The sequence below is a fragment of the Pseudorca crassidens genome, chromosome 18 (genome assembly GCF_039906515.1).
Source record: "Pseudorca crassidens isolate mPseCra1 chromosome 18, mPseCra1.hap1, whole genome shotgun sequence".
Classification (NCBI taxonomy): domain Eukaryota; kingdom Metazoa; phylum Chordata; class Mammalia; order Artiodactyla; family Delphinidae; genus Pseudorca; species Pseudorca crassidens.
The window spans coordinates 12,893,852-12,909,803 of record NC_090313.1 but is presented as its reverse complement, the minus strand read 5'-3'; the positions used below and the strand labels follow the sequence as shown (position 1 = coordinate 12,909,803).

General features: G+C 45.0%; 1 protein-coding gene across 4 annotated transcripts in view; it reads left to right on the top strand.

The window, feature by feature from the left end:
- The window catches only part of FARP1 (FERM, ARH/RhoGEF and pleckstrin domain protein 1), a 288,757-nt gene that overhangs the window by 178,388 nt on the left and 94,417 nt on the right, over positions 1-15,952 (top strand). For 3 of the 4 annotated variants that reach the window (XM_067713490.1, XM_067713489.1, XM_067713488.1), the window contains exon 3: positions 4,099-4,203. The exons of the other annotated variant lie outside the window; for it this stretch is intronic. In XM_067713490.1, coding sequence (XP_067569591.1) covers positions 4,099-4,203 — 105 coding nt within the window. The remainder of the gene's footprint in view (positions 1-4,098; positions 4,204-15,952) is intronic. 4 annotated transcript variants of the gene reach the window in all.

The window sequence follows — 15,952 nt, the reverse complement described above, 5'->3', positions numbered from 1 at the left end:
TTTAAGTGTACAATTCAGTGGTATTAAGTACATTCACAGGGTTGTGCAACCATTGCTACCATCCATTTTATATCCTGTGGTGTGAATTTTGAGCAGAATTGCTTTTAATGTGAAGTTCAAAAAATTCATTGGAGGCAAGTGTAAAGAAACGATGCTGTGGAATGAGTGAATCCACTGCTGGAAAGAAAGAGGGGATAATTTTTCTTAAGGAATGTGGATAAAACTCTTCCTGCTTCCCTTCTCTGAGATGCTTTCTCTGAAGCGGAATTCAGCCCTGGGTGCATGGATTAAACCCAGACATTTCTACACCAACCCCTAAAAGAAAGGGAAACAGTGTCCCTGAACTTTGGCATCGTGAAGTCTGTCTAGGAACATTTTAGGCCATAGCTGCCTGGTATACCTTGGGAAGTTAATGCCGTGTCCGTTTACCCATGAAATTGTCATCTAGTGACTGCATTTCAACCCTTATAAATACTTTCTAGTAATTCTACATGCTGGCTTTCCTTATACCCCTGAAGATAGCCAGTGTTCACAGGACAGTTCATATAATGCATTAAAGGCATCTATTTTACAGATGAATTTTAGGAACTATATAATATCGTTCAAACTCTAACTTCTCCCTATATAAAAATTTGGGTCCCATTGAAAAGTCATTTTTGCATCAAAGATTTGTACAAAATAATAAATTTTAAGGAAAATTTTAAGACTTGGGACCAGGCTTATATATTAACTAGATTCCAAGCATCTATTTCCAGCCTCTTATTATTACCAAGATATGCTCAGTGTGGTCACAAAAATCTCTGCTGACTCAGTAAAGGACCTGATTCAGAGGGTAACTCTACCTCTCCTCGGGGTGTTCCATGAAGTGCTTAGTTGAACATCATTCCATAAAGGCATCCATTGTATGTTGATTTTTTACTTGTTTAGACTTCCAGCGTTGAATTGTAGAGTCTCATTTCCCAGACTCTGTAAATCTAGATGAAGTTATCAAATTCACTTAGTTCCAGGAATTCTCTGGGAGACGTGAGTGCTTGCCAGCTGGTCAGATAATTGGTGGTTCAGTTTGTAACAAATAGGAAATGTCAAGAATGGTGAGAAAGAAGAATTGTGAAACTGGAATGTGGTCTTCTCTTAAAAAGATGTTATGATGGGGCTTCCCTGGTGGCGCAGTGGTTGAGAGTCCGCCTGCCGATGTGGGGGACGCGGGTTCGTGCCCTGGTCCGGGAGGATCCCACATGCCGCGGAGCGGCTGGGCCCGTGGGCCATGGCCGCTGAGCCTGTGCTACGCAGCGGGAGAGGCCACGGCGGTGAGAGGCCTGCGTACCGCAAAAAAAAAAAAAAAAAAGATCTTATGATACAGGAATTCTTCCACAACTTCTTAGCACCTGGCCCATTTCTATCATGTTCTTACTAGCTAGCCTCTGTAGATTTTACTGGCCAGAGAAGAGGACCTCGAACAAGTAGCCATGCCTAAGTTATTCATACAGTTCTATGGAGGCAGGTGTGAAGAATTGAACTCAAGACCCCCCGTGAGCCTGGCTGGTGAATTCCCAAGTGCTCTCAGCATGACCGAGGGTGCGTTGCTTTGAGAAAGAAGTGGGAAATAAGATTGGTGACCAGTAATCTGTTCAGCTGTTAACACTGGATAAACATAGGGGTGTGTGGGCTGGGGTAGTCGGGGGGGGGGGAATACGTTTGACAGACAAGGACGGGGTTTACACACCATTACATGTTAGTTCTGCCATCAGGGCGAGTGAAACGACTCTCCTGGTGACCCTTGGACCGGGCATTCAAAGTCTAGAGCCTGGTGAGTTTGGGATTATCCATGGAGACTACCGCATGCCCTTAGATAACTGAATATCTTCTGGATTTCAACCATGAGGAATATGGGAGCACAAAGTGGTGTCTGTTTAAAAAAAAGAAAGATGCTTTATGGCTGGACACAGAAGCATCTTTGCTGGCCCCTCAGGTCACGCTATTGGGTGGCCTAATGGATGTGCCCATCATTGTACTTGTCAGGCTCTGACTGCTACTGCCAATTAGTCTCCTGGGTTACTAATTGGCTCCTAAATTGCTCTGCTCTTAGCAGAGGGAAGTGAAAGTATAAAACCAGTAACTGGAGACAACACTGCCTTGAAACATTTTTCTTGCAGCGTTTGATCTGTGTGGTGAAATTGGATCCATTTTGCAAGTGGGTGTTAGGAATCTACCAGATAGTGAAGAGAAACCAAGGCATAGGATTCTAAGCTCTTTAGGGTAGAAAGTGGGTTCATATATATCATCTTCCCTTTCTACCCTAAAGAGCTTAGAATCCTATGCCTTGGTTTCTCTTCACTATCTGGTAGATTCCTAACACCCACTTGCAAAATGGATCCAATTTCACCACACAGATCAAACGCTGCAAGAAAAATGTTTCAAGGCAGTGTTGTCTCCAGTTACTGGTTTTATAGATTCAGGGTATAGAAAATACATATTTCAGCAGACATTGAGGGACTGCCAGGGGCTGCGCTAGCCAATAGGAATAGAAAGGTGAACAGGTAGCCCAGAGTTTCATTGGGGAGACAGACTCATAGATGTTTAACTACAGAGAATACAGTGGAATGAGTAATTGTATTCATTTGTTCATTCATTTCAACAAGACTGGTTGGCATTTAGGCATCGTGGGTAAGGCGATTAATAACCTATGGCCTAAAAAAATAAGTAACCTATGGCCTTTACCCTCAGTTCCTATGAAGTCTAGATGAGAGTTTATGCAAAGTCTAGAGAAGAAAGCCGTACATTCTGCCACATTTGGCCGGGGGTGGAGGGGGAAGCAAGAGGAACAGGGACAGGCTTTCAGCTGCCACAAAAAGGGCATGGGATCATGAGCTGAAAAGTTACAGAAATGCACACAAATGTTAATAGCAGCTTTATTCACAATTGCCCAAACTTGGGCAACCGAGATGTCCTTCAGCAAGTGAATGGGTAAACAAACTGTGGTCCATCCACACAGTGGTATATTATTCATCCATAAAAAGAATGGAGGAAACTTCAATGCATACTGCTAAGTGAAAGAAGCCAATCTGAAAAGGCAACATTCTATACAATTCCAACTACATGACATTCTAGAAGAGGCAAAACTGGAGAGACAATAAAACGATCAGTGGTTGCCAGGAGTTTGGGGGGTGGTGAGCGCGGACGAAGGGAGCACAGGGGATGTTTAGGCTGGTGAAACTCTCTTGTGTGATCCGGTTATGGGGGCTCTGTGATAGTATGCACTTGTTGACATCCGTAGAACGATACAGCACAAAGAGCGAATCCCAGCGTAAAGTATGGACTTCGGATGGTGATGATGTATCAGTATTGGCTCAACGATTGTAACCAATGTACCATACTAACCCAAGATGTCAGTAAGTGGGGCCCTGGGTGTGGTGGGGAGAGGTGCGTGAGAACTCTCCCCACGTACTTCCTGCTCAATTTTCTGTAAACCGAAAACTGCTATAAAAAAATAAAGTGTTATTTCTGTAATTTATTAAGTATTTACAGTGGTGTGTTGAGTTCTGCTGTACAGCAAAGAGATTCAGTTGTACACATATATACATTCTTTTTCATATTCTTTTCCACTGTGATTGATCACCCGGTACTGAGTATGGTTCCCTGTGCGATGCCGTAGGACCTTGTCGTTCATCCATTGTGTATATGAGTCTGCATCTGCTGATCCCAAACTCCCAATCCATCACTCCTCCACCCCCCTCCCCCCAGCAGCCACAGGTTTGCTCTCTCTGTCTGTGAGTCTGTTTCACAGATAAGTTCATTTGTCGCATATTTTAGATTCCACATATAAGTGATATCATATGGCATTTGCCTGTTATTTTTAAGGGGGGTAGTGCCTGGCCTTGGGGTAGGGAGAAGATGGCAGAGGTCAGCACCTAAGTGTGAGGGCAGCATGAGAAGGGAATCGGTGGTGGGCACGGGGCCGGTGACCAGGGTGTAGTGGCGGTGCTTGGTGGCGAGCGGTTACAGACTCGGGCATGAAGAGGCTTCCTGTAGTGGGAGCCGCGGTGTGCGTCCCCAGCTGCCTGTCTCAGAGGGCGTAACTCCCGCTGTTTCTGTTCCCAGCAAAGAGCCCCGGGGAAAGTGCTGCTGGATGCGGTGTGCAGCCACCTGAACCTCGTGGAAGGAGATTATTTTGGCCTCGAGTTTCCCGACCACAAGAAGATCACGGTAGGTGACGTCCATGGGATGTTGCTGTTTTACTGTCTGTTCGACTTGGGGGAGGGAAATAATTGGGACCTTCCTTGGCCATACGGAAATGTACAACAGAAAAGGTACCCAGAAAGCCCTTGTTAATCTGTTTTTGTGTGCATATGATTAGCAAGTTCAAAGAGAATACACAGTGCAGGCTGTCCCCCCTCCCCATCTCCCTCCACCTCTCCCTCTAAGAACCTCCATCACCAGTGTCTTGTGTATCCTTCTGATCAGAGTCTGTGTATATGTGTACACAAACACGTAATTTTTGTTTATACTGGGGTATAGTTGATTAACAATGTTGTGTTAGTTGCATTTATTTTATTTTTATTTTATATTAGGGTATAGTTAACAATGTTGTGTTTCAACAGACACATTTTTTTTTTTTTTTTTTTTTGCGGTACACGGGCCTCTCACTGCCGTGGCCTCTCCCGTTGCAGAGCACAGGCTCCGGATGCGCAGGCTCAGCGGCCATGGCTCACGGGCCCAGCCGCTCCGCGGCATGCCGGGGCACGAACCTGTGTCCCCCGCATCGGTAGGCGGACTCTCAACCACTGCGCCACCAGGGAAGCCCAACAGACACATATTTTTGAAATACGACAATGTGAGGAAATAATACACAGTGCCCTGTACTCCACCCACACACCGTTCATATATCCTGGACATCTTTCCTCTTCAGCACATAGAATCCGCTTCCTTCCTTTTCACAGTTTCATGCTGTTCTGCTGAATGGATGTGCCGTAACTTACAAGCCTGGCTGTAAAGGGTGGGATGCTTAGGTTGTACTGAATCATGTGCTTTTACAAATGGTGCTCCAGTGAACATACTGATACGTTCATGTTTGCGTTCATGGTCAGGGGTTTCTCTCAGTAGTTCGGATCCACAGGCACGGAAGTTGCATCATCCGTGGGTTTGAGCATCTTAAAGTTTGCTAGATGTGTCATGTCGTTCTTTGAAAAGGTCTCACTGATTTGAGCCCCACATTTAGAACATAGAGCACCGTTCTTTTTTCTCTTTTGGCCGATGGTACTTTCTTAAGGCTGTATCCTAGTCTACCTCTTATGAGACACCCTGTTAGGGTGTAAGTTCATGGACTGCATTTCTATTCCGTGCACACTGAGTGCCTGGAACTTTTGCTGGCCCCTGCACTGGGGATCCAACAGGAGTGAGATGGAGAGAATGTATAATCCAGGTGGGGCATCGGACTGAGTCAGTGGCCAGTTCAGGACATGTGGCAGGTGGTCCACTGGAGCCCGGGGGCGTTGGGCAGTGGGAGCAACAAACAGCATTTGTGTTCAGGAAATCCTTCACAGATACTGCGAGACAGAGTCCTATGAGGCCAGGAGGAGTTGAGCTGATAAAATGTTCTAGGAAGAGGGGGCACCAGATGCCCAAAGACCAGACAGTAAGTGGGCTATTCAGAAACCTGCAGAGAAGGCTGAAGTTTAGAGGTGAGGGAGCAGGGCTCTGCTGATGGAGGTGAGAGAGAGAACCGGAGCCAGGTCTATACGGAAGGGCTTTCTGCCCCATTGCTATCTAGTAGAAACGGAAGATGAACCACTCACTTAATTTCAAGTTTTCTAGCAGTTATGTTCAAAAAGTTTTTAAAAAGTGAAACTAATTTAATAGCCTGTTTAATTTGATTTAACACATTTAAAATCATTATCATTTCAACATGTAATCAGTCTGAAAACCTACGAATAACAGATTTTACACTTTTTTCCTGCTACGTCTTTGAATCTGATATGTATGTGACACTCACAGCCAGACCACCTGTATCTCAGGTGCTCAGTGGTCACGTGTAGCTAGCGGCCCTTGTGTGGGACAGCACAGTTCTGCACCGAGCTAATGTGTTTAGGAAGCTGGTAATGCATTTTAAAGGGAGCGTGGGGGGAATTCCCTGGTGGCCCAGTGGTTAGGACATGGGCTTTCACTGCCATGGACCTGGGTTCAAGCCCTGGTTGGGGAGCTAAGCTCCCACAAGCCGCGTGCGAGGCACAGCCATAAATAAATAAATAATGAAATGAATAAAAAATAAAGGGAGTGTGATATGGTCTGATTTATGGCTTAGAAAGACAACTGTAGCCAGATTGGAATTGGACGAGAGTCAGGAGAGCTGTTTGGGGTTCATGGTATCGGGCTGGAGATGGTGCTGGCTGGGACTGATGCAGAGTCTGGGAATGACTGGCGGGAACTGAGCCTGCACCTGAAGACGTGCACAAATCGTGTTTTCGAGACATACATCTAACCTCTAAGCCCTCTTTGCTGTTTTCTAGTGCTTATGTTAGCTCGAAGCTGCCCTGACTCCCTGTCCTCTTTCTGATGTGGCAGACGACCGCAGAAGGGCCACATCTAATTCCACATTCATTTATGCATCGAGCGATTATTTTGTGCCAGTGCCGCGTCCTGCATCACACTTCATACGGCCGAAGACACCTGATATGAAGGGACAGCTAGCAAGTAACAGTTACTGTTTGCAGTCATTAGACGAGCCTGCTTAGGAAGGTTGACAAGGAAATAAACAATTATCATACAGTGTAGCCAGGTCAGTGGACCATTGTTTCATAAACTTGTTTTATGTTAAAATAATGATTCTCAAGACACTTGAAGATTTGTTCTCTCATTATTTCTAGCAACGCTGCCTGTATAAGTCAGGGTCCCAACGGCTTTCCTGACTCCAGTCTTGTCCCGTTCCGATCCTGCTGGAGTTTCTTTTCTCAACCGTAAATTAGCAGTGGTGAGGGTACCAAGACTGAGAATCGTTCCGCATCTGGGTCAACCAGTTAGCTAATGGCAGAGCTAGGATTCTAACCCCATTCTTCTGACCTCAAGTTCAGTGCCTTTTGTGTTGACCTTGGGTGCTTCTCTTTTGCGAGCGTTTACAGACCTATTAATCTTTCAGGGTACCTCCAGGGCTGACTTGTTTCAAGTTTTATCAGGCTTCATTTTTGTGATTTCACCGTTTCCTTATCATATTGTTTAGGAATGTGTTCAACTGAAAAATTCCCTAAACCCATTAATGATAACTAAAAGAAAGAGATAATTGTTGCAAATAAAGGCCACTACCTGAGTGCTCACCATGCACCAGGCTGCTCTAGTTCCTGTGGACACAACAGCAAACATGGCCCATATTCTAAAGCAGGGATCAGCAAACTTTAGTCAAGGGCCAGATAGTGAATATTAGAATAGACGTTTCATGCCAGAGAGTCTCTACTCCAGCTTTCAGTTCTACCCTTGTAGTGTAAATGAATCGGCATGGATTTGTTCCAGTAAAACTTTATTTATAAAATAGGAAGCTGTAGTTTGCCAACACGTGCTCTAGGAAGTAATAGCTCTGTTCAAGGCATCATAATAGGTTTATGTACACTGTTTTGTTTATTCCGGTTCCTTTATTCTAGTCCATTATACCTCCTTTTTCTGATAAGGAAGCTAAGGCTTAAAGAGTAAGTCCTTTTCAACAAGGCAGACAGCTGAGCAGTGATAGATCCAGGATTCAAGTTCAGATCTTTCTAAATGCTCTTGGTCACCATCCTGCTCTGACCGTGTCTCTGTATTTTGCTCTATGTCAATTTCACATCACAACCTGAAAGCTAATTTCATGTAATTTTCAAAATAGGTTGTTTTAACAAAATTGATCTGTGGTATTAGATGGGATGGTGCAAATGGGTACAAGGAGGGCTTCTGGGGTCCTGGCCATGTTCTTTTTCTTGATCTCAGTGCTTGCTCTATGGGTGCAATCAGTTTGTAAAATTTCAGTGAGCCATACACTTGTAACACGTACACTTGTAATGTGTGTACACACACACACACACACACACACACACACACATCTTCAATAAAAGTTTACCCCCAAAATGCAGTGAACTAAAAGCACACAGGAACAGAAATCATGACCAAAAAGCACCCAGAGGCTGGCTGATGGAATCTGTTTTGGAAGAACCTAGGACGAGTCTTGATTGGATGAACTGAGGGAAAGCCACTCACGTGTGAGACTAGTGAACACTAGCTGCATTTCACCTCTGCTCTCAGATAAACTTGCTTGAAGATTTAAGATTTACATCATAGGGTTTTTGTCTGCTTCCCAGATTCTGTCAGTGCTGACTTCCTAGCTGGCTGTTGTATCATAGTGGTGGGTCGGACTGCCAGCCCCCAAACCCCTGCTTTGCCTCTTAGCAGCGGGGTGACTGGGGCAGGTTGCTAGCCTTCCAGTGTCTCACTTTGCCTGAAGGTAAAATCGGGACAATGGTGCCCATCTCGTGGGGTTTTTGAAAAGATCAAACACAGTATCTGTCAGCATGTAGCCCAGGGTCTGGGAACTATGTATGTAGTGTTCAGAAAGTATTAGTTATGGAAACTATCGTCATCATTTTCATCATTACAGTTTTTTGTGGTCAAACACAGATAACATGAAATTTATCATCTTAACCATTTTCAAGTAAGTCTGTAGCAGTACAGTGGTGTTAACTGTATTCATTGTTGTGCAGTAGGTCTCTAGAACATTTTCATCATGTAAAACTGAAACTCCATACCCATTAAACAACAGCTTCCTTTCCTCTTCCCCAGCCCCTGGTAGCTACCATTCTACTTTCTGTTTCTATGAGTTCGACCACTTTGGATTCCTCGTATAAGTGGCATCATACATTATTTGTTGTTTTCGGTCTGGCTTATTTCACTTAGTGTAATGTCCTCAAGGTCCATCCGTGTTGGAGCATGTGTCAGAATGTATTTTTTTTCTCTTAATATTTATTTTTGGCTGCATTGGCTCTTGGTTGCCAGGCTCCGGCTTCCTCTAGTTGTGGCGAGCGGGGGCTACTCTTCGTTGTGGTGTGCGGGCTTCTCATTGTGGTGGCTTCTCTTGTTGCAGAGCACAGGCTGTAGGTGTGAGGGCTTCAGTAGTTGTGGCTCGCGGGCTCTAGAGCGCAGGCTCAGTAGTTGTGGCGCACGGGCTTAGGTTGCTCCGTGGCATGTGGGATCTTCCAGGACCAGAGCTCGAACCCGTGTCCCCTGCATTGGCAGGTGGATTCTTAACCACTGCGCCACCAGGGAGGTCCAAGAAAGGCTGAATAATACTGCATTGTGTGGATAGACCACATTTTGCTTACCCACTCATCTGTTGATGGACATTGAGGTTGCTTCCCCCTTGCTTGTTGTGAATAATGCTGCAATGACGTGTTGTCGTTATTATTTTTAATACTACTGTTGTGATTATCACCTCTGCCAGGCTTCTTTTGGGAGGCTGCTCACATATCTGACAAACCAGCAGGAAGCATGGTTACTCTCAAAATGCCCAGACATGGGCTGTCACAACTGGTTTTGCCCATTTATCTCTACGTAATACACAGGAAGCTAGTTGTTCCCCCAAGATCCCCAGCGTGCAAGGTTGTGGACCTTTGTCCCTGGATGGTAAGTTCAGGCAACTCGCACTGCAGCTCAGCCTTTCACCCCTTTCTCATCACTTCTATCACGTAAATAGCCCATGTCAGAGCATTCTTTATAGTAAGGGTTTGAAAAAGCTTAAGGGGAGAATGAGTGCTTTCCCTGGTCTAAGATGTGTTTCTCAAGATTGGAAATAAACTAGTGATAATTAGTAAGTAATCAATTGTGCTCTACCCTCAATTAGACTTGTCCCATGGCTTGTCAATTAATAGAGTTGATTGCTGTGTTTACATGCAAGTCGGGCACGTGTTGTCCTTGAGTCCAGGCAGCTGCCCCGTGGGATTGCCCCACAGAAGTAGAGAAGTCTTTTAATCGGCTTTTTTTTTTTCATTGATTTGCCTTGCCATGGCAGAGACGCTATTATTGATCTTAGGAATCAAGACCCTTAACATGCCAGCTAATGGGTACCTAGAGTCTGAAGGCTGGTGAAAGGCCAGAGAGATGTTGGGTTGCCATTGGGGTGGATGCAGAGAGCTCACTGTTCTTGGGCTTCTACTGTGTTCCGTGGACTCTGCTATAAACTTAACTTCACATCGTTCGTTCTTCACAGCAGGGGTCGGCAGAAAGAGCCAGTGAGTAAACAATGTTAGGCTTTGCAACCCATACCGTCTCTGTTGCAACTGCCCAGCTCTGCCACTTCAGGGCAAGGCAGCCGTAGATAATGTAAATGAATGATTGTGCTTGGGTTCCGGTAAAACTTTAGTTATGGGCGTGGACGTTTGAATTTCGTAGAGTTTTCACACGTCATGAAATATATGGCTACTTTTGATTTTTTTTTTCCCCCAACCACTTAAAATCCTGTCTTTGCTCTTTGCGCTGTAGCAAAACAGGTCATAGGCTGGATTTGGCCCATAGGCCTTTGTTTACCAGTCTCTGCTTTATAACATTTCTCCGAGGTAGGTACTTTATTATCCATGTTTTACAGTGAGCAAATTCAGTATGAACTGCATAACCAGGTTTATTACCATGAGTCACACACAGACCCGTCGCAGGCGATGCAAGTTCTCTCTGCTTCACTGGGCTGCCTTTCCTCACATCTCCCCATCTCAAAGAGCTGCGCACACCTGGCCAGCAGAGGTGGTTGTATATGTAAGATTTATCTCGTGGACCTGTTGGGGAGAGTGGGGACAGCTCTGTGTTACGGCCTGTAAACCTCTGTTTAAACATTTGCTTTGTCATTTGGCAACTGGGTAGATTCTGAACTTCTTTGGTTTTGTACTTTATCTGAAAAAATTGGGATTAATAAATGACTATTTTACAAGGTTATCATGAGGATTAATTCAGATACTTTGCAGTGTTGACCCCAGCAGGCTTCCCGGCATAGCAGTCAGTCAGCTATCTGCTGTATTTTATTCTTGCATTCTGCCTCGGAAACCAGTGAGGCTGGCCTGCCAATATTTCATGAAAGCTACAATGCTCAGTGATCTGATAAACAGTTCTGGTTTTGTATAAATAAATACTGGTAAAGGGACTTCCCTGGTGGTGCAGTGGTTAAGAATCTGCCTGCCAATGCAGGGGACACGGGTTCGAGCTGTGGTCCGGGAAGATCCCACATGCCACGGAGCAACTAAGCTAGTGCGCCACAACTACTGAGCCTGTGTGCCACAACTACTAAGCCCACGTGCCTAGAGCCCGTGCTCTGCAACAAGAGAAGCCACAGCAATGAGAAGTGCACACGCAGCAACGAAGAGTAGCTCCTGCTCACCGCAGCTAGAGAAAGCTCACGGGCAGCAACTAAGACCCAACACAGCCAAAAATAAATAAATAAATAAATTAAATAAATTAAAAAAAATACAGGTAAAGCTCAGGAAGAAAACTGGCATCTTTTCATTCATTTTATAATCTTCTTTATGCCAGGAAAAAAGTTTTACCCTTGACAGGTGTCTTAGCTTAGGCTGCCATAACAAAATACCATAGAGTAGGTGGCTTGAACAACAGATGTTTCATTTCTTTCAGTATTGGAGTCCAAGATCAGGGTATCAGCGTGATCAGATTCTGGTGAGGATTCTTTTTCTGGCTTGTAGACGGCCACCTTCTCACTGTGTCTCAGAGCAGAGAGAGAGAGACATCTCTTTCTCTTCTTATAAGGCTGCGGTCCTGTTAGCTCAGGGCCCCACCCATATGACATCATTAACCTTAATTACCTTCTAAAGACCCTGTCTCTAGATACAGTCACATTGGGGGTCAAGGCCTCAACACAGGAATTTGAGGGACACAGTTCAGTCCACAGCAGCAAGCATGCTTTCTAGGAGCCTTGAGGTCATAGAACGTACACCTACCTGGGATGACAGACATCACTAACTGGTGGTTTCCCAGCCCCTCTGGGGTCAGACAGGCCTCCTTCGTCTATGCTTAGTTGCAGGCTTCTGACTTTGCTTCTTCCTGGGGGCCTGTGGACATCTGAGACCAGGAGGGGCTCTTTGTGGAACGTGCCAGGTGTGAAGGGTGAAGAGCACTGCAGACCCAAGGACAGAGGAAAGTTTGGGAAGCCAGCAGAGGTGGGGTGGTGGAGCCGCCCGGTCACCACACAGAGCAGCGCCATGGTTCGGCCTGACAGTGGCTGCGGTGACAGGGCAGGTCCCAGAGAGTCCGGGGAAAGGCAGCTCGCTGGAAAAATATGGCTACGGGTAATATTCTATTTCGTAAGCTGGAAGGAAGCTATATGGGGTTTCGTTTGTTGTCAGTTTGTTTTTTAATTAATAGACTTCGGTTTTTAGAGCAGCTTTAGGTTTACAGAAAAAATGAGCAGAAAGTAAAGAGAGAAGAGAGGTCCCCTATGCTGTCTCCCCATGCACAGTGCCCCTATCCTTAACGTCATACATTACTGTGATGCTGTGTTACAATCGATGAGCGAGTATTACTACATTATCATTACAGTTCCAAGTTCAAATTAGGGTTCCTTCTTTGCGTTGTACATTCTATAAGTTTTGACAAATGTATAATGACATATATCCACCATTACAATACCAACAAGAGTAGTTTCACTGCCCTGAAAATCCCCACTCCACCTCTCTCCCCTCTGAGCCCCTGAGAACCACCGATCTTTTCCTTCAGCATTTTCTTATTTTCTGTGTTCTTGATGTTTCAGCATTTGAGGCCTTGTTGACTGAGGAGAGACTGCCCTTCCCAGGACTAGCCAGTTCTTAGACATAGCAAATGCTTCCCCTGCCGGCATACCTCCCATATGGAAATGAACCAGTCCAGAGGCCATACTCTGAACCACCTCTTCTATCTCGCTCTTACACTGCAGGAGACAGAATTCCTCTGCCTTAATTATCCCAGGGCCGGTGTCAGACACCTAGAGATGGCCCTACACCCCAGAGGCCACTAAGATGACTCAAGCTAGCCAATCCTAAGCTGCTTACCCTGACTCACCTTGTCTTTTCCCATGGAAAACACGGTAAAGCCTCCTTCCCATGCGTTGTCCTCACCCTTTCTGCCTCCTGGCGGACCCTGGTGCTTCCCCGCATGGCCCTGCGTGGTGTGGCATGCCCCCCTCCTCCTGGGAACCATACGTGACAAACCATCTTTTCAGTGGTTGTAACAAACCATCTTTTCAATGGCAGCTGTCTCCTAACCTGTTGGCTCCACCATATGTGACTAATGAAGGCTACATCTTAAAACAATTTGGTTTAAAAAAATATCTGGAAATAGGTTTCTAAAATGGATAGTCTTGAGAAGGTAGAAGTGGAATCATAGTTTTTGGATCTTCCCAAACCCAGGACCCACATAAAAACAGCTACTTAACAACATCAAAAACCCGTGGACAACATTTATGGCAAAACTAGGTGTCAGAGTGTAAGCCCTAGATCCCAAAGTACAAGCAGTCGGAGATAAAACGTCAGCCAGACACAAGGTCTGCTCTCAGAGTCTGTACGGGAGGAAACAGAGGGGAAGCAGCAGGGCATCTGATGGAATGGAGAAGAGAACCCCCAAAGAGCCACTAGAAATCCCAGGGGGACAGTTTGAGAAGAACAGTGGAAGCTGAGAGGCCTGACGGTGCTGGAACATTCCAGCTCCAGTGAGCAGTAACTGACCTTCTGGGACAGGACACCACTTAGGAGAAACTATGGCGAATGGGAGTGAAATTGAGCCAGGGGAGGACAATAGAGAGGAATAATAGAGAAGGGGAGGGAAACAGAGGCAGGAAATCTCGGAAAGCAATCCACCGTGTTTTTTAACACTGCCCAAAATTAATAGAAGAGGAAGCTCTGGGAAGGTAGGAAAGCTACCATGAACCATACTTTCTTCTCAGAAGGTTAGGAAACAGTTTGCACATAAAAATGAGTAACAGAAAGGTATCACAGTCATGATATTAAAAAACAAATACCAGGGGCTTCCCTGGTGGCGCAGGGGTTGAGAGTCCACCTGCCGATGCAGGGGACACGGGTTCATGCCCCGGTCTGGGAAGATCCCACATGCCGCGGAGCAGCTAGGCTCGTGAGCCACGGCCGCTGAGCCTGCGGGTCCGGAGCCTGTGCTCCACAACGGGAGAGGCCACAACAGTGAGAAGCCCGCGTACCACACACACACACACAAAAACAAAAAAAACAAATACCAGAAAACCAAAAACTTAAGTGTGTTCCTCCCAACATACCATGTATGGCCTTGCCAAAGGGACCAGTTGGATCCAGCTGGCAAATTGTACTCAGTAAGGAGGATAGAAGAGCGTGTTGAATGGCACCATGAGTGTGCAGTCTGCAAAATCCAGACTCAGAAATTACTCAGATAAACTATAAGGAAGAGAGAGGGATGGAGGAAGAAACTATAGGTGAAAAGATACTTGAAGGACGTAACATTTTTGAAAATAAGGAAGACTAAAAGATGCACCACTTTGTGAAATAAAACATCAAGAAATGTTCGTGGTTACTGTAAAAACCTAGGTAGTGGTTACTTTTAGAGGGAGGGGGCTGGTTTTAGGATAAGATGGCTGACAGAGTTCTGTTTCTTGACTTGGTTAATGGATACAAGGGTATTTGCCATTTAATAATTTGCCAATTAATAAAGCTGTACGTTTGTTTTCAGTAGTTTTAAGCATCTGTGTGTTCTTTTAAGTTAGACAGTTTTAGACGGGAGAAAAAAAGAAAATTAAAACAGAAGGAGCGGGACTTCCCTGGTGGTGCAGTGGTTAAGAATCTGCCTGCCAATGCAGGGGACACAGGTTTGAGCACTGGTCCGGGAGGATCCCACATGCCGCGGAGCAACTAAGCCCGTGCGCCATAACTACTGAGCCTGCGCTCTAGAGCCTGCAAGCCACAACTGCTGAGCCCGTGTGCCACAACTGCTGAAGGCTGCGTGCCCTAGAGCCCGTGCTCCACAACAAGAGAAGCCACGGCAATGAGAAGCCCGCGCGCCGCAACGAAGAGTAGCCTCCACTCCCCGCAACTAGAGAAAGTCCACGTGCAGCAACAAAGACCCAATGCAGCCAAAAATAAATAAATTTAAAAAAATTTAAAAAGATGATATAAACAACAAACAAAAAAAAAAACAGAAGAAGCAAACTATAGATTAAAGGGGGGGAAATCCAATTAAGTCACCAGAATACCCACGTGAAATCCTTTGAACTGAAATTTTCAAAGCTAATGCAAATTAAACAAATGATTTTAAATTAGTTAGAACCGAGTAATTGATTGTTATAAGTACCATGCCTGAAGTCTGCTGCTGAGCCCTTCTTAAAAAATAAAGGTTCCCAAAGGTTAAAATTTCCCCGGAGGCAAAGGCCCCCTGAAGCCCCAGGCATTGCATTATAATATTAAGTTCTAGTGTTATTCCAAAATTTTCCTTTGCATACATCTGGGATATCAGACACTGCCTAATGCGTTTAATGCGCTAATGCATAAAGATGGCCCTCTTTATGCATTTCATTTCATACTTCGGTTTACAGATCTATCTTTAATTCCTTTTTATTTAGAGCTTTCCTTGTAAATGAATAAAAACGTACCCTCAATTTTTCAGTTCAAATTTTATTCATGCATTCCTTCAGCAGTCAATTTTTTGTTGTTTTGTTTTTGTTAACGGGGGGTGGTGGTGGTGGTGTAGGGGATGAAGCTAGATTAAGAGAGACTTAATGGACATAATCAGATATGAAGCATGGTCCTGGATTGGAGGTTAGTTTTGACAGATCACAGTAAGGACATTCTTTATTCACATGAAGGAATTTGAATAGAGTGTGATTATTTGGTGAGAAGAAAAGTTTACAGAATAGAAAGATAGAAATCATTGACTAAAAAGCAAAAAGTAGGTTATAAACAATATGACCTCATTTGGGTTTTTAAAAAGTGTATGTATG